General features: G+C 45.2%; 1 protein-coding gene across 5 annotated transcripts in view; it reads right to left on the reverse strand.

Moving 5' to 3' along the window:
- RASGRF2 (Ras protein specific guanine nucleotide releasing factor 2) overlaps positions 1 to 19256 on the reverse strand; it is a 220216-nt gene that overhangs the window by 24109 nt on the left and 176851 nt on the right. For all 5 annotated transcript variants that reach the window (XM_046668415.1, XM_046668414.1, XM_046668413.1 and 2 more), the window contains one exon: positions 2483 to 2595. In XM_046668415.1, the coding sequence (XP_046524371.1) occupies positions 2483 to 2595 (113 nt within the window). The remainder of the gene's footprint in view (positions 1 to 2482; positions 2596 to 19256) is intronic.

Below are 19256 nucleotides of genomic sequence, written 5' to 3' on the forward strand. Positions count from 1 at the left end.
GCCTGGCAGCGGTGAGCTTGAATACAGATGCTGAGGCAGAAAAATGACTGGGTTCGTTCCTGAGCACACATGTCTTGGGACTTTTAGAATACCTTGGGAAGACTTTTGCAAGAGACTAGAATTCTGGGTGGGCAGCTGGGGGCACCCCATCAATGGAATTGCTTTTTTTGTTTTGTTTTTGACTTCCTTTTTCTTCTACAAAATAGAAGTAAGTGGGTTATGACTGTGGGGTTTTTTTTTTTTTGGTAACAGCTTTATTCAGAGATAATTCACATAACAAACAATTCACCCATTTAAAGTATATCTTTGGATGATTTTTTATTGTATTCACATCCTTGTGCAACACTGAATTTAGTTTCAATATATTATATTTTTTTGTATAGACAAGGCGATGAAGTCTAAGGAAAGCTGAGTTTGACTAAGATCCAGTCCCATTTTACTTGGGCCATATGGCCTGGATGGCAGAAACTACTTTTCCCAAAAGCTACTGTCAGTGCTTTCTGATAATAATAATAACAATAATGATAATAATAACCGTGGCAGTAATATGAGTGCTAATTATGTTTCAGGCATTGTGTTGCCCTCTTTACACATATTATTCCATGCAATCTTCACAACAGCCCAATGAGGTAGGTAGGATTATTAGCCCCATTTTATAAACGAGGAAAGTGAGGTTTAGATTGGTTAAGAAAGTTGACAGCATAAGTAGCTGAGCCAAGATTTAAACCTGTGACATCCTGCAAAGTTCGAATCAGACTCTGCTGGCGTTATACTCCCAGGCTGTACCATCTACTAAAACTTCTACTCCCTATCCGTCTCACACCTCTAATTCTCAGGTGATTTATTCAGCAAAGAGAATTTGCACGTCTTAAGCCTGATGAGCAATGAAGACCTGGGAAGGAATAGGAGTCGTCTTAAGTGCCAACTTCAGTTAACAGCAGCGTCAGTCAACAGAGTTCGCTGCTTATTGGCGCAGGCAGAGAGCTCGCGGGATGGACTGGTCATGTCTGGCACGGGCGTTGTGAGGGGAGGGCAGCCTGAGGGCTCCATACCCCAATCCTGACAGTCTTTCCCCCACTGAGCGCCCTCATTTCCCTAACAGCTAGCCAGTCAATTGTCCCTGGGGACGCACACTTCTAGAATGTAGTTCTTGGTTTGCAGCTGCATAACTCCAACCTCTGCTTCCATCTTCACAAGACATTCTCTCTGTGTCTCTGTGTTCATGTGGCCATCTTCTTATAAGGACACCAGTCATTGGATTGGGGCCACCCTACTCCAGCTTGACTTTATGTTAACTAATTATGCCTGCAATGACCCTATTTCCAAATAAGGTCACACTTTGACTGACTGGGGAGTGGGACTTCTACACACTGTTTTTTGGTGGGGGACACAATTCAACCTATAATAGGCCCTAGACCAAAGAAGGGGCTGGCTATGAGATCTTGAGCTAAGGGCTAAGAATGACTTATGGGCCAGTTGCTAAAATGTTACAGACCCAAATCTGGCATTGCTACATAGGGGAGCGACTTCCAAAAACATGGTGGACTGAGCTAAAATGGACTCCTCTCCACACACGAGCATTCTGGATAACAAAGAAACAATATAGCCAAGCTTAGAAGAAAGAAAAGATTCTTTCCAGAGGTTTCACATGAAGAGGGAACTAGAAGTCAGAATAGCAAGGGAGTGCCAGGCTCTAGCATGTAGATGCTGGGCTTCCTACCCCAAGCAGGGATAGACCACACCGCCATGAGTGAGGTGGAAAGCCATAACTAAAATGTCTGCACAAAGCCATTGATGGTTGCCCTCCTCAAAGAGAGTAGACTAGGAAAAGAATCCACCTATCCATTCAAGAAGCTATAGGAGATGCTGGGTGGACAGATACAAACAGGTCTCTAGTGGGAAACCCAAAGTTCAAGTCTTTATCATGTAGAGTGTGGGGTCCAAATTTATACAACCTACATGATGTGGAAATCCTGACCTGAGAAGCTGACAGTAAAATTGGCCTAGGACTGGTGAAGCAAGCTGAAGAGAATGCCTAACTAGTCCATGTTGGCACATCCACAAGCCAGGGGCACAAGACTCCCACAGAAGCGCTACCAGCAATAAACATGAGCTCATGATAAACAATGAGAACCCACGTGAGGATAAAACTTCTCTGCAACGCCTGCTGGACGTGCGGGAGAGGACCCTCAAGCCTCCCCCCTTGCACTTTTGGTTCTCCAGTAAACCACTGTCTGCCCACACAAATAGGGGGACTGCACGCCACACAAGTTATGTCGCCGGGGCCAAAGCCTTCCAGAGGCAGCCGACCCCAACCATCCCCAGGAAAGAGGAGACGCTAGGTAACACTCTACCAGTGAGAACACGACCCCTGCCGCCCCAGGAGGCTAAGACGTACCCTTCTGGTTGGATAGGATCTTCTTTTCCAGGAACATGGCACAAATCAACCAATGTGAGTCACAGGCACCTGCAGTTGCCTTACCTCAGGATATTTGCCGTGGCTTTCCTTTCTTGGGGAAGAAGGTCTGGATCTCGCAAAACTTCTTCTAGCAAATTTAAGACGTTCATCTTTAGTTCATTGTTGAGTTCAAAATCCTATAATATAAAATGAATCTTTTTAAATTCCAGTTTTGAAGGGTTTAGCTCCATGACACGTGAAACCACTCCTCAAGATAAAGAGACATGTGCTTCCGTCAGCCCGGAACACGGTGCCTCCTCCCCATGTTTATCTCTATTCATCTTTCAGGTCTAGGAGGTGACACATTTTCTCGCAAGAGCCTTCCCTCATTGACCCGGTGGGGTAAAGAGCTTTGACTTGGTGCTCCCATGATGCCCCCATCATAACCCACTGTATTGTAAGGGCCAATTTTATTGTGGGGTTTCCCACTGGACCATGAGTAAGATCAGTAACTGGGGCAGAGCAATAGCTCAAAAAAAGATTTGTTGCAAGAATAAAATCTGATATGTGGGCAGTGACTTGAATGAAGAACTTCAGTGCAGATATGCTCAAGGTTAAAGAATAAACGATATGCACACACTGAAGGGGCTGTGTCAAACAAACACAGGAGTGACACTGAAGGGGCAGCCACTGGGCAAAGTTAGGACATTGTGAGCATCAAAGTGAATAATGACAGTAATAAGTAATGACCGATGGACTCAAAAGAAACTGCAAGCCCCTACTGAGGCTCAGAAACAAATACATAAATAGATACACACATAAAGAGGGTGGAAGAGAAAACTACATTTTATAGTGGAATTCCAACTGACAAATGCAAAGGAATACAAGAATCAGAAAATCACCATTTTTGACCAAAGCAGTAATAACTGATTAAGGCAAGGATCATGAATGGATGCTAAAATGGTAGATGAAATCTAATGAGGAACAGAATTAACAGCATCAGAGTAACTCCCCCAACCCTGCCCTGAGATTATTTATAAATTACTAAAGGAGAACCTGGCAGAAACCACTGTAACCAAGTAATGACAGTTACCGATACTGGAACCAACCAACATCATGTACCTACTAATGCAATGAATGCTCTGTGCAGAAGCATCGCTTACTCAGTATTTTGGCCCCAAATGCATAATCTTGATGTAATTGGGAGGAAGCACTAGCCTGAGCTCTTCAAAGGTGTTGATGTCACAAAAGGCAAAGAAAAACTGAGTAACTTTTCCAGTTTAAAGGACACAAAAGGGACCGCAGCTAAATGCAACGTGTGAACTTGGATTAGATCTGGGATCAAGGGGGAAATGCTATAAACGGCATTAATAATACCCTTATAAAGGGACAACTGGCAAAAATTGAATTAGGGGGCCCAGCCTGGTGGCATAGTGGTTAAGTTTGCAGGCTCTGCTTCAGTGGCCCAGGAATCGCGGGTTCAGATCCTGGGTGCGGACCTACACACCACTTATGAAGCCATGATGTGGTGGCACCCCAAATACAAAATAGCAGAAGATTAGCATGGATGTTAGCTCAGGGCCAATCTTCTGCACCAAAACAAAACAAAAATAAAAACAAAATCACACACACATACACAAAATTGAGTTAGGACTATGTACCAGTTGATAGCATTATATCAACGTTAAATTGTCCTGAATTTGATCCTTTTACTGAGGCTATGTAAGAGCAAGTCTTTGTGCTTCAGAGGGAGGAGGAGGCGGGGAGAGAACAAATATGGTAAACACGTTAATGACTAGTGTTCTAGATGTGCACAAGTGTACTTGTTTTATTCTGGCAATTTTTCTCTTGATTTGAAAATTTTCAAGGTAAAACATTGAAAAAAAGAATAAAGTGGTAGAGTTGTGGTTCTTGTACTCTTACTTAAATGCATTTTTATGAAACACCAGTGGGCAGCACCTTGGGATTGTCAGGTGCTCAGAGATGAGCTGCATGCTTAACAGACTCCATCTTTACATGTGTGGCAGGAAGGTTCATTTTCCCTCCTATATAACGTTACTCATTACAACTACAATTTAACTTTAAGAAAAGTCTTTTTTTTTTTTAAGATTGGCACCTGAGCTAACATCTGTTGCTAATCTTTTTTTTTCCTTCTTCTTCTCCTCGAAGCCCCCCAGTACATAGTTGCATATTCCAGTTGTAGGTCCTTCTGGTTGTGCTATGTGGGACGCCACCTTAGCATGGCCTGATGAGTGGTGCTAGGTCCATGCCCAGGATTCGAACCGGTGAAACCCTGGGCCACCAAAATGAGGCACGCAAACTTAACTACTCGGTCACAGGGCCAGCCCCAGGAAAGTAATTTTGAAGTACTGACATTCTAAATTCTTTTAAATGATTAGAGAGAACATTGCTAATTGCAATGAATCCAATAAAAAGAAAACAGCATACTCTTACTATACTCAGTAAATTAGGGGTGAAACGTCCATAATTTCACAAATTATAGACAATGCAAAAGTCTAACCTAATTTGAATATTTTTGCACCTCAGTTTGGTGGAGAGCTGTGTGATAAATTTTCCTCAATATTTCACTTTCACTGTTTGACAATCAGTACCATTTCTTCTGGAACAGGAGTCACTGGGGCCCAGGGCAACACAGATATTAACATCTCTTGTCAATCTTAGGCCTTCAGATGATGTTTTCCTAAAATTTCACCCACTGTTTGTCCAACAGCTTCTTGGCTATTGACTTTTCTTTTAAAATGTATACAAAGAGAAGAGAGTAAGATCTTGCAGCTGTTTTTTCCTTTGTCCCACCGCCTCCCTGATTTCAAGGGTTTGTGAACAGATAATGATCTCACTACTTCAATCCGTGTGCACTGCCAAAGGCTCTCTCAGCCATCAGGAGTCTTTTTCCTCAATGAATATTTGATGTTCATTAGTGAGATGACCGAGTCCTCCTGTAGCTACGTCGTCTCTAACGATGCAAATAATCTCATTATTATAAATGGATTAATGGGAAGGACATCAGGCTGGTGTTTGGACCTTACTGAGGGCCAACTAATGGCTTCATTGACAAGCATCATTGAGCACCAACTGTGCCCCATCCTGGGCTCCACAGCAGGAACGCTTCTGAGCCCCCAGGAAGGCAAGGGGTCTGATAGGTTTGGTTAAGGAAAACAGACGCAATCTTATTATTCGGAGCTCCAGGAAGACTAGATTGAGAAAGACCTCTGGAAACTTGGTGAAATCTGCCCAGACACGGTTGGAAGCAGGATGAATGGCTACAGGTGAACATTTGCTCTGCTGATGACGTAGCTGGCTAATAGAAAGCAGATTCTCTGCTGAGTTTGAAATGCAAGAATTCTCACTCATGATTTCCCCTTACATTTGCACAGGTTTTTACCATGTTCAGAATGACCTCCTGTACATGATTTCAGTTCTTCCTCAGCTGACCCAGGGGCAAATGAAGCAGGAACCATGATCTTTCAGACGAGCCACTGAGGCTGAGGGATGTGGTCATATGGGCCGAGGTGAGACATGAAAGGAGGTGGCAGTGCCGGGACCAGAACACAGGTCTTCCATGTCACTCTGGAAAGAATCCTTTACACCTGCGCTTCTCAAACTGTCCTGTGCCCACAAATTGCCACAGATTGTGGTGCAGCAGATCTGGAATGGGGACGGAGATTCTACTGTTCTGAGCTCATCACACTTTGAGTAGCAAGACTTTGCCATTGTTTATTTATTTTTAATTCAGCCAAAAACAACTCCTCACAAACTGATTTAAAAAAATCTGAATCCTCTGATGTACCATCTGGAATGTAAAATTTTCTTTTTTACCAATGCATGTAAAATGCAGACTTGGCCACTCAAAATTCCCTGCTAAAAATACGGTAGCTACCACTCAATAAAAAGAAACCTGAAGAAGCTAAAAGCACTTGCCCCATTTAAATCCAGAGGTAGATTATTCATAATAAGTCTGACAATAATAAGACAGCCATTTTGTAATTATCTAGAATCTAATTTTTGGCTGCATTTCCCCAAGCTCTGAAATGGGAAAGGAGAATGCTCCTGGTGGAACCCAGGCTCCTTCCCAGAGGCAGCAATCGGGGCGCCCACGAGATGGCGCTCCTGAGTCGTCCGGCTACCAGGGAGTCGGCGTCGCCTTTCCGCTTGGACACCGCCAGCCCAGTGCAGAGCGATGCAGACCGGGCGCCTGGACGCGGCCAGCCGGGTGCAGAGCGAGCACGGCCCTGCCTGAGCAGGGAAGGTGCCGGCTGAAGAATATCTTACAGCGCTTCATGCTCCAGATGAGCGAACACCCCTGGCTCCCAAGAGGACCTGAGGCGTTCACTGCTATTATCACAGCCACAGCTGACAGAGGTTGGCTTTGTTTCCAATTTTTGAAGCAGGGATGAGGAGACAGAAGATTGGAAAAAAGAAACCACACTTGGTTTCAAAAGCGGAGAGCCCAGAAGATGTGAGACATGTACATTTCAATCTCTGAAAAGGAGACTACAGCTCTTCTTTCAACAATTACTGAGCACCTCAATCTATAAGGCTCTGGGGGAGGCAGGGCAGTGACCAGAAAACTGGATGTTTGGGTAGATGATGGAAACGTTAACCAATGAAACCCAGACACTGAAATGCAGGCAAGGCGTGGCAGTACCCCACTGGGTCTCAGGAGAGGGGCTGCACCCGGGAACACCCTGCAAGAGGTGACAGCCCAGGTGCAGGGTCAGGGAACGGAGTGGGGCACCCAGCAAACACTTAGGAACAAAAAGCTACCAACAGGCGATATTAGAATCCTCCCCCGGAGATAAGCTATTGTGAGATGAGGGTATCTCACTACAATTTTATTGCCTCTACTCAAACACATTCATAAATGATCGGAGAGTCAGTGTTTTCCCTCCGTTAGTGAACAACTCCTGAGGTAATTATCCTAACTAAGACTTAGTGAGGGTTTGCCACTTGGTAGGTGATATTTTAAGCACTTTAGTATCTAATTTAACCCTCAACAGCAACATAGTTACAATCATTATTATCCCATTTTACATATGAGGAAGTCAAGGTACAGAGAATCTAAGTATCTTCTCCAAAGTCACACAGGTTGCAGGTGGCAGACCCAGTACTTAACCTAGGTAGTGCTGGCTGAAGCCTGAGTTTTTAACTGCGACAGCACACAGACTCTCCAGAAAAAGTGGCTCTCTGTGAATTAGTGCTGGTGGCCTGGGTTGAAAGACATGGCAGACAGTAGCTGGCTCCTATGCTGAGTCTGGAACTGTCTCCCGCTTGTCCTAACAACCATTTGAGACAGAGATCTTGAGACTCAGTTTTGTATTAACAGGACTAGCTCACGCAACAGAAAAGTACTCTGTGAGGCAATAAATAGATTCTCCAGCACTTTAAAACCAATCCCTGTTGACAGTTTAGGCATCTTGGAAATTACGTCCATTCTTTCAGGAGAGCAGTGCAATAATTAGTAATATACTGCGGATGGCCAAGGGAACTCTTGAGCATTGGGAAAATTTGACTCAATAAAGAGAGTTTGAGGGTAAAGAGAATTATGAAAGTGACGTTTTTAGATAATCAGTACAGTGTATTCCTAACAGTGGCCAGAGTTTTAAAAGGAAAGTGGAAATACTGCAGAGTGGAGTAAAACCATGTAAATAATTTTAAAAACTGGAACAAAGGGCTCATAGAAAAGGGGCTTAGGATGTATTAGGGTCAAAAATAAGGGCCTGGGGTTTGACTTAATGATTTTCAAGAAAATGAAAAGCATGCTACTGTTTTCTGTTTTCTTTGACTATAGAAGACGAAGAATTTAATTTAAATTGTGATGTAGATTTAGGTGAGATTCGGGCCATTTTGTCAACTGGGAAACTGAGGCAAAGATGCTGAGTGATCTTCCCAAATCAACCCTGACAGGTCCAGGAGCCCTCCTCTGCATCCTCATTTTGATGAACTAGAGATAACAAGCCTCCAACCAGTGTGGTTTTCAGCTCTTTTGAGGAGGGGAACTTTTATTCAGAACTTTAATACTGCAACCCTGTCCAGGGGAGGTTGTGCTGGCTAGAAGCTGGCCTGGGGGACCCTGCAGCGAACCTGCTCAGCCGTGTCCGCCGGCCACCTGCCCTGGTCTGCCTGCCTCCTCACTACCTCTGGGCAACCTTGACTTGGAATCAAGTTTTCTCACTGGAAAAAGGAAATGCAAGGTTTTCCAGCATCTCCTATCACCTGACGACAAAGATATTTTCAAAGCCTCTCTGTTCACACTTCAGAAAGAACAACCCAATTGAAAAACATAAGGAAGGGCATTATGGTTGGAATGAAACCCTGCAAAGCCACACCATAGTAATCCTAAACTTTCCCACACCTGCTCAACACTTACGCGTCATTAATTACTCATAAGGTTCTAGAATCTTCAGAGAGGAACAGAATATATGGGAAATGTGCACTGACTCTCATGTAGGAGCTGCTTCTGTATATAGAATTAATTAACCCCCACATTTGGTAAGCAGAGGTGCTCCCAGGGGGCTGTCTAACCTTTGTTGAATGAATGGACACAAGTTCCTGGCGAGAGTGCTCAACTTTGAGACAAGTGGTAATAAGCTACCTTAAGTTCTTAAACTGGCAGTGTGGGAAGTTAGCTTAGCAGATGTGAAGTGGGAGGCTACTAGGAGAAGGCACAATGTAAAACGTGGAAGATATGTTAGAACAAAAATAACTGGGAAGAGGCAAATGGCAATGAATGACACCAACGCAGCGAGAAGGAAGACCATGCAGAAAATCATTCATTCGATCATTTTCTAACAAATGTCTGCATTTGAATGACTTGCTAAAATTCAGCCTCCACACCTGAACAGCTTTGCTTAAAAGAATTTTAAATACTGCCCCACAACCTTGAAATCAGATAGAGTTCCCAAGCTTACATCTTTAAGTTTAAGAGAATCAGTCAGTTTAAAAAGCATTTATCAGAAAAAAGAGTTTTTTCAGATGCCGTGTTTTTCCTTGGTTTCCAGATAGGTGTTTAATTGACAGGGATTTTAGCTTTCAAGACAATGACAAAGATTGGAGGGAAGAAGAAAGTTTGGAAGGGCCTGGTTTTAATCCTGATTTTTTAATTTTCTTAGTTAATTAATGCCACATGCCAACAAAATTATCTTTGAGTGTAACTCAAATATGAGCCTTAGGAAAATAGTAGAAAGCAGTCTATGAGTTATACTTTGTTCTCCCTGCCCTGATCCGTGGAGGGAAAAAGACTGATAAAGAAAGCTGACAGGCAGACTGTACATCCTCCCTTTCCCCATGGAGAAGACACACTGAGAGTCAGGAATGGGGAAGAAGCACAGCCTTGGACGTTCACCCAGGGAGAAACTGTGTGCAGAGAGATTAGGAGATACAGGTCGGCGGCATCCGGGGCAGAGTGGGGAGGAGAGGAACACAGAGAAAAGGACGACAGGTGCGACAACACTTCAGGCCTGAACAACCAGAGATGCCCAGTGCTGACCTGGCTCCTCGGAGTCCTGAGGCCGCTCTAAAGTGACGGAGGGAAGGGCCTGAGGCCTTGCCTGCGGGCCTGGTCTCCAGAAACGCTTCCAAGAATGATTCCGAGCGTTGGGAATGCAAATTAGGGAAAATAAGGCCTGTCCAGGGCACTTTCATCAGAAACTCTTACAACAGAGATAAGAAGCTGTCCATGTGCGTAAATCCCATGTGGTCCTTCTCAGCGTTTCCTCTGTCAGTGAAATCCATCCACCAAAGGTCAGAGAATCCCACTCGTTCCACAGGGAAACCTAAATTTCTGTCTTGGCAATTAATGGAAACTGAAAATAAGTTCCATTTAAGACACTGGCTTTTAAACGCTTAATTGTATTTCACACTGACTTAAATCCTGTTGTAAATGCCTCACCAACTATTTTTTTAAGACAAGCATGGAAAGCTTAAGGAGAACTGAAAGGATAACAAGAGGGATGTTTAAAAGATTAGAAAAAACTCCAATGAATAGTTTAAGGAGCTAGGATCTTCTTACTTGGTTGTTTACCTGGACCAGAGAAAAAGAGTTAGAAAATAAAAATCATACCTAAAAAAAAAGAAAAACTCATACTTATCAGATGATAGTTTCTCACACTTTATATTTTCTAGAGCAATTTGGCAAATAGTTCATTTGTGCAGAAGAACCCCATAATACGGATCATTTGGCCAATTTTACAAATGAGGACTACGGTAAGCTAACATTAGAATCTAGACCAGAATTCAGGTTTCCAGATTTCTCTCCTCATATGAGTCCTTTCTGACCCAGCAACTAAGGTGAAATATGATAATCAAGGCAGTCTATTCTGAGGGGAGAAGAATAGGACAAACATATATACACACATATATATATATCTACACAGCAGTATCAAATACTATAGTGATGAGAATAAGTACCAGCCTGCGTGCCCAGGAAATCAGGAAGAGCCAAAAGGAAGTTAATTTGCTGGCCTAATTGAATTAAATAGAGCATTCTCTATTTTATGTTGGCTGCCTTCATGGGAAATATGAGTTTGTGAACAAATACTGTTTGTGCCTGGCGGACGTTTGGGATTTCTTAGCTTGGATATGCATAGGTCCAGGGGAAGCGGTGTGGATGACCAGAAGCTAGTGTGCACTCATTAATAAGGACGTGACTAACATGAAAAGTATGTAGCCCATGGATGATCTTCCCGTTTCGTGATTTTATAAAACCGTTTGCAAGGTTGAAGCAGTAGATAGGACTAATTTGTCATTAAAAAGAAATATTTCACAGCTACCAGCATCTTACATTGCGCCTAAATTCTCTCTTCTTGTTCCCGACATCCCCATCAGCACCCACTGGCTGGGGACAGGCCCAGGAGCCTCCTTGTACTTGGGGCCCCTGAGCAGTAGGGCCCTAATCCACTTGTCAGGTGGGACGTCGGGGGTCTCGAGGCCTCGAGAACAGCATGGGTTTCCTGACCTGTCCTGCAGACTGCAGGGCCAGCGTCCCCTGGAGGCTGACCCAGGGGTCTGCTAATCACCATCTGAATGCAGGAGACACTGCAGTGGTTGTCAGGAGGGGTCAGTGCTTGGCCCCACAGCAACGTTTACAAATACATATCCATTGTTTAAGCAACACAAAATAGACTCTGGGACAAAAGTAAGTTATCCAAGGAAAGATTTAGAAACAGAGAGGAAGCACCATCAGTGCTAGCATATATATTCTCACTGTTTTGAGTCAGAAGTGGCTTTTTACACTGTACACTTTGAGCCGCCTGCATTCCCAGAGTTGGCTGGAGAGATGGAGAGGCTGTGAGTCAGGGGTTCAGAGCATGAGCTGGGCGGCCAGCGGCCTGGGTGTGCAACCTGGTTCTGCACTTGCCTTCTGTGTCACCTCAGGCAAACTATTTAATCGCTCTAGACTTCAAGTTCCTCATCTGTAAAACAGGGACAATAACAATATCTACCTTCCCTCCCTCAAAAGGTTGGAGCGAGGAGTAAATGACTTAATATTGGAAAACTGCTTAGAACAGTGCCTGACAATAGTAAGTAAGACAGCATCTGTAAAATAATTTTTAAAAACATTTGGAGTCTGTCATTCAGAATATATCCTCACAGAGGAAACTGCCTTCTAAGGGGTGGGGGCAGGTTAGGTTTTCAAGTTGCCCATAAAAGACCATGAGCCCCATACCATAACTAAGACAATATGAGGGCTCTGGCTGGCTCAGAGATCATTTCTACGGAAGCCAGCAGCTCCTCCTCCCAGCTCAGTCCCTGCAACACATCTCTCCCAGAAGGGGACTGTGGGAAATCTCCTCGTCCAGCTCTGGTAAGGACTTGGGGAAGGGTGGTTGTAAAGTCCTGAGCATCTTCAGGGGTGTGGGGACGGGAAGCACCCATGTGCCACAGAGTGCTGTGGCCCAGGGAGGCAGTCTTTCTTCTGCAAATTGCTCAAAGGTCAGGCATCCATACTCTGAAGACTGCCTTGCAAGCGGAAAAGAAGATCTACGGCTCGAGAGCAGAGACTGGGCAGCGAGAGCCGATGGGAAAGTCTCCCATGGCAGTCTGGTAGGAGCGAGTGTAGACAAGGAGGGCACTGAGCCCGAGGACAGGACGGAGCTGGAAGCAGGCCGAGAGCTGTCAGTAGAGACAATGGGAGCTGCGCGTTAAGCAGCTGGTTCTTTCTTACACATTTCATTCTCTCGCCCACATCAAAAGTCTGTACCACGTTTGTCCTGGCCCAACCTCCGTTTCAGATTTGGAACAAAGAATAAATCTGAACTTAGTGCTCTCATTCGACGCAGGATTTTGTGTTTTACTAATGCCAAAAAATTTGAAAGGTCCCCCTGTCATCTGTCAAAATAACAAACAGAAGAGACGAGCTGCGCGAACTCTCATTTTAGGACACCCGGATCCCTGAGCTCCTTGAACACACTGAGGACGGGCCTTCACAGCAGCACCCATTTGTCCACCTCCGTGAGTCAACAGGCCACGCTCCCACGGGACCGCCGACCTGGGGCTGCGGGCCCGAATACCAACGTAAGGATGCTCCTTGGTCCAGTTCCCTTCTTTGGAAAAAGCCACATCTTCTCTTTGAGATTTAGAGCCCCCACACCTATGCCACATAAAGCTTTTGCTTTCGTCTCCATAATCCTAATAGAGCAGGCTTATTGGGGCCCTAGTGGAGACCAGCAGCCAGGTGCGTTTCAGAGGAGTGGGGCACTGCAGGAGGGCGGAAAGAATCCTGAGAGCTGGGTCTGGCCCGCTGCTGCACTTTTGTGTGGGTTAGAACTGGGCAGTTACGCTACAGCCATTAGTCAAACGTGGCTATTTAAATCAAATTAAATTACATAAGTTTAAAACTTAAATAGGGTTAAAACTTCAGTTTTTCAGCCATGCTTGCTATATTTCAACTGTGCAATTAGCCACCTGTGTCTAGAGGCTACTGTACCGGACAGTACAGATGTAAAACGTTGCCAGCATTATAAAAAGTTCACTGCGCACCAGCGATTGAACCCCTCTGAGCCTTGACGGCTTCACTGGTGATACAGGGGTGACAACACTCTGCCTGCCTCAAGGCCTGGTTTAGACAGATCCCGCCGTCACAGGGCTCTCACAGGATCAGCCATCCTCAGTGCTTTGAGCCTTCCTCTGTATGGGTCACTGTAATGGGTTTCACCTCGCCAAGACCTCACCATCACTGGACGGAATAAGTGACGGCGTCCCCACTTACACAGAGGAAGCAATGGGGGCCTGGGGAGCTAAACGGGCTGCTCAGCCACACGGCTAACAAAATCCCTGTGGGGCAGGGATTTCGATGCAGGTAACTCTGACCCTGAAGCCCCGCTCTTCACCATAGCCCCACTGCTTTCCCAACCGGATTCGGAAGGCCCCTTGGCTCTGAGATCCATGCTGTGTGGACGGCCTGGCCTGAGTTCAGCTCCTGCTGGGATTTTTGGAGGTGTAAAAATGACCACTTCAGCTGCTATGAGTGACTACAGAGTGGAGTTGTGAGAGCTGCCAGTTCTTGTCTTATACCCTAAACTGCAGTTATTGGTTAATCGTGTTCAGGAAGTGTTACAGAATATATATTTTAACAAAAGACTGACAGGGTCTGTGTGAGTGTGTGTGTATGTTTATATGATAAAGTATATAAAAAACCCTCTTAGAAATGGGAAAGGGTATGTGTATGTATGTAGAAAGAATCATATACAATGTTAAAAGTAAAAGAACAAACTGGAGGAAATGAATGTAATCGGCAGATAAAGGGTTTTATCCTGAATATATAAAAAGTGCATACTATCAATAGGAACAATACTAAAGCTAACAGAAAACTGCACAATGCCAGGAAGAGAGGCATGGAGCAGGAGGGGCCTCTCAGGTGCTGGAAACATTCCATATCTTGATCCAGGTGGTAGTTGTGCAGGCGTGTACATAGGTAAAAAGTCACTGAGCTACACATGTAAGTTTAGTGCCCTTTGTATGCAGTATGTAATATCTCAATAAAATGCAACAAAACATATAAACTGAAACATAAATTCAAGAGTTCTTCATCGTCAGCTAAATATGCTCTCTTTGTCCAACACACGATGAACGTAAAAGGACTGAAGTGGGTTAGAAACAGAACAGCGGAGCTATTTTGATATATTGTGTGAAACTGCTCTCCTAAGGTGACCTACGCTTCCTGTATCACCGGCAACGATGAAATCACCAGTCAGTGGTACTGCTTCTCACCGAGCCCATTCAACTGCTCTGTAGGCCATCCTCCCCAACCCTGCATGTGGTTTTGGGCAGGCCCCAAAGTCTTCCAGAACCTTTAGTTATAGGAATGATCACGCCAATCAAAATATCCAGCCCAATATCTGAAAGCTCCAGCTCAGTCCAGAGTAAGAGCTTTCCTCCTACCGTAGCCTGGAAGCCTGCATGGGGGGCCCCTTCTTCTCTCTCTACCAGCTCCTCTCACTTTCTTGCTCTCACTCTGACCCTCCAGGGCAAGGAACGTAGCCCGATGTGCTAGTGCAGCGGGAGCTGGCCTGGGTTCCCTCTGGATGGGGCAGAGGGACAGTGGCTAGCTCTTCCTCTCGTGGGGCACTTGGTGGGATTTTCAGAGACCTCTCTGCTAGAGACTCAAGGCCAGCCACCCTGACTCAGCAATGTCTGGATCTTGCACACCCTTGCATCTACCCCAGTGTCTGGCACACACTGATGCTCAATTCTTATTAGTGAATGAAGGAAGGAGGTAAGAGAACAGAGACGGGGGCAGCAATGTCCCCTCCATAAACTCCCTTGGGAAGGAGATTTTTATGTAAGTAGGTCATTTTTGCCTGATCTCACCCTTTTAAAACATTTCCCTTAGCCTACCATTAAGAAAATGGGTGATTGTTTCATTCTCAGCCACTTGTCATTCCGACAGTACCCTGATGAAGTGAGTCATAACCTGCAGACAAAGCTGCAGGCTCCTTGATCAGTGCCATGGTCTGTAAAGCTCCTCAAACAAGTGAACACAGCATCTTTGCAGAATTAGTTGATGAATAACACAATTCAGGAAAACCAAAATTGCTACAGATTATGCATACAAGGCCCCTGACAGACACTGGAACACAGATCTAAACTGTCTACAGTCAGCCTTGAAGTCCTTCCCTCGCCTGTCTGTGCACAGAAGAGAAGAGCAGTTACAGGAGCGTCTGGTTAACAGCTCTGCAGCCTGGGAAGCTGTAGACACCATGCAATTGTGCAAATGACACGTAAGGCCTCCTGGCAGGAGGTGCTCGAGAAGTGTGTGGACACCTAATGAAAACAGCTCCTTTATGCAGATTCTCTGCACACGCAGCCGTGAGTCCTGGGCCATTAGCGGTCGTCGTCTCTGTCTCGGCTGACTTTGGAAATATTAAAGGCTAGAAAATGACCTCCTGGAGAAAATGAACAACAGCAACACTAAAATGTAAACTCGAGTGACAACTATGACTGGGCGTCTGTCCTACGCCCAGCATTGCAGAACGGTGTGAAAGGGGATGCCAAGATGAATGACACAGGCTGTCGGCAGGGAGCTTCGGGGCCAGCTGGAGAGACGAACGGTGCATCTCTCCTCTCCTGAGTCATACACACCTATATTATACCTTATGTATCTCAGGCTTCTTAAGTCAACATCGCCTTTAATTCTCAGCACATCCTTGGAGGAGGTAAAACAGGGACGGCTGTTCTCATTTTCAGAGGGGTGACTGACTCAGGGCCCCAGAGAAGATATGGAGGCAGAGTGGGAGGAAGAACACAGGTGCCCCCGACCCTGGGCTGCTGCTCCTTCTGCTGATCCACAGATGAGGCACATGCGAGAAGCCCAGCTTGGCCTTGTGGCTTCACTTTCAACATAAAAGGCAACTAATGAGTAAAAAGCACGACTAAATGAGGAGAAACTAGGGCGGAATATATTAACAGATGAAAACTTCTAGGATCCGAAATAAAGTGAAACATTCTAGCCTTACCAACTACTTACTAAGAAAATGATAGAAGGTTTTCTTCTAGGAGAAGAAATGACATTTTAGCACCACATGAGGGAGGCGGGTAGGGAGTTAAAGTGACATCCTAGGGAAATTTTATTTCTCTGGAAAACCAGCTCATTCTTCCACAACTTATTTCTCCTGAATTAAGTTCAAGGTAGAATCTGCCAATATTAGTTACTTTTGATGAGAAATGGGAGGTATATACATAATATCTAATACTCTGTGGTGGACTCAATTCTCCAGATTATTTGGGGACCGTTCTACACCTTGTTGCTTCACTGTGGCTTTTCTGTTTTCTATAAGTTGAAGTGGTGTCCCAGGGTAGTCTACCATGTGAGGAAAAACACATTTGTTGCCATGTTTGGGTGTATTTTTGAAATGAGTACAATTTCATACTCTTTTTTTTTAAAGCTCCTAATTCAAAGTAATCGGGTGGCCACAATAACGCTACATTCTTCCTTAAATGGACTCAGCTGGCACAGAGTGACTCCGATAATGAAAAATGCTCTTGTCCAAGCCCTTGATATTGTGCTGTGAAAACCAAAGATGACCAAGGTAAGAGTTAATTGGCAGAGTCAGATTATAGCCCAGGTTTTCGGACCAGCAGGCTCATCTCATAGCTAGACGCTGCCTTTGAGAGAGTAAAGACCTGTAGATAAACTTGGAGAAGGCACCACGCTGATTGTTACTCGATCTTTAAGCACCCTAGTGGTCAGCTTGCTGAGGGAGATCAAGTCAGGGGCCACACTCACACCTCCTCTGAATTCAACTGGCTCTGGCTGTCCCCCAGTCGGTGAGAGGAGGCGGCAGGCACACAACATGGCCTCCAGGACCATGAGCCAAAAGCAGCTGTGTCTATTCAGACTGCTTACCAATCCATTACCAAGAGCCCGCTTTGACTTGCTCAAACTCCCACCATGGAGCCCAGGTCAGTAGAGAGTCCATAGAGGGAGGAAGGGAAATCTGGACACTGAAGACAGCAAATAATGTCCTACAGCAACTGCCAATAAGCAGAAATGCTACAGAAATGTCCTGCATGTCATGTGTCGACACAGGGAGGGTGACGGAGACTCCCTGGAATAGGAAGGTGACAGGATGTGCACGATAAGGTCACACCAGGACAATCTGAAGCCAACCACAGATCCCTAAATCCACCCACACGTGCAGGGAAGGTAAGCAAAGGCAAGTGAGTGAGTGGTGAGAACTGCCATTGGCACATCAGGGTCTAAATTGTCTATAATAATCGTATCCGGAGAAAAGACCAAGTACCTGAGCGATTAGTCCATCCACATATACCCTGACAAAGGGAGAGTCTGAGAAGCTGGGATTCCCAGCACGGCCCTCTAACTGGAACTGATGACCCAGGGCTTCCCCGTGTACGAGCACATCTGAAGTAACAGGCTGCAAAGTATCTAACTGTCCAAGCAAAAGCTAACACTTCCATGCTTTCTGGATTAGAATTAGCAGCCACCAGGACACAGTCTGAATAAAGAGACCTTTGTTTTCACATCAATCCATTTTCTGTTCCACTGACTTGGTGCTATTCAACCTAATATTGCCTGTATGCACATATGTATGTGTGCTTGTATGCACATGTGTACGTATGTATGTATATCTGTATCATGTATGTGTGTACACTGCAGCTTTCAAATCAGATCATAACACCTTCCTATAAATCTCTTTATTACAAGTGAGGGAGTCAGTACACCAATCTCTTCCCACCTATGAATTCTCTTTAGCAAAAGTAAAACAGCCCCACCATATTATAATGTGCTCTGTGATTCTTTTCTAGCAACTGTAAGAGTTATATGTGAATTGTGAGGGATTCCTGCTTGAGATCATTAGAAAAAGAGGGCAGCGGGGATTGAGAAGAGGGAAGTGAGGCTGATAGGGCAGCAAGGTTAGAGTTTTTTGAGGGAAGATTTGGAAGAGAGGAGGGAGCTGAGGCCAGGGAAACCTGGGCTCTGACTCATGCTGCGACTGCGTGAGTCTCGGCATGAACTTGCACCACAGAGCTGAAACCGGGGAAGAAAGCTGAGCAGCATCTGCTCCGCCTTGCCTCTCGAAGCTCTCTGCCTCTCGAAGCCATTGTGGGCCCCAGGAATCAGCAGTCAAGACCCTGAGTCAAAACCAGAGAGGAATGCGATGGACAGGCGGATGCAGGAGAAATCCCATTGTCACCTTTATCTGCGATGAGCAAAATGGATTAACAAGCAGCTCACTGAGATTATGGAGAAGAGAGACTAGATATTTCCAATGAGCTAAGGATGCTTCTTGGAATTTGAGCCATATAGGATTCATTTTTATTTATTTAAGATGCATAAGATGAAATTTTATGCCACTTAATGTATCTTTGTTTTTATTTTAATTAATATTTAAGAATTGTCATGGGCTAACTGGTGGTGAGGCCCAAATCCCACTTTTCCCGATTAGTGAATTCTCCTGCCACAGGGATTTCAGGAGCCTGGCCATCAGGTGACCCTATCTGATGGACTGTCATTACCAGGGACCATGCGGCAGACCCATGCCGGTCTCCACAATGAAGTGAGACCCGGGAACTCCTTGCTCTTCTCTCCTCTTCTCTGCTCATCAGGTAACTCACATGTTACAGGTTTCACGTGTTCTGGTCTGAGCCCTACAGGGTCCCCTCTCTCTTTCCCTGCTCCCCTTGCAGGTGCCAGCCCCCCACATGTCCAGGAGAGCTGGGCCATCAGCTGGCCCGGGTGAGGCAAACATAATGTGTGCCTCCAACCGAGGCGAAGGGGCCCTCGCTCTATTTTGTGAAATGGTGAAGTGGGTACAAATTCTACAAACGTGCGCTGAAAACACACAGATAACAAGTAGGCATCCTGTCAGCGTGATGCAAT

Source organism: Equus quagga, chromosome 7 (assembly GCF_021613505.1).
Source record: "Equus quagga isolate Etosha38 chromosome 7, UCLA_HA_Equagga_1.0, whole genome shotgun sequence".
In the NCBI taxonomy this organism is placed as follows: Eukaryota; Metazoa; Chordata; class Mammalia; order Perissodactyla; family Equidae; genus Equus; species Equus quagga.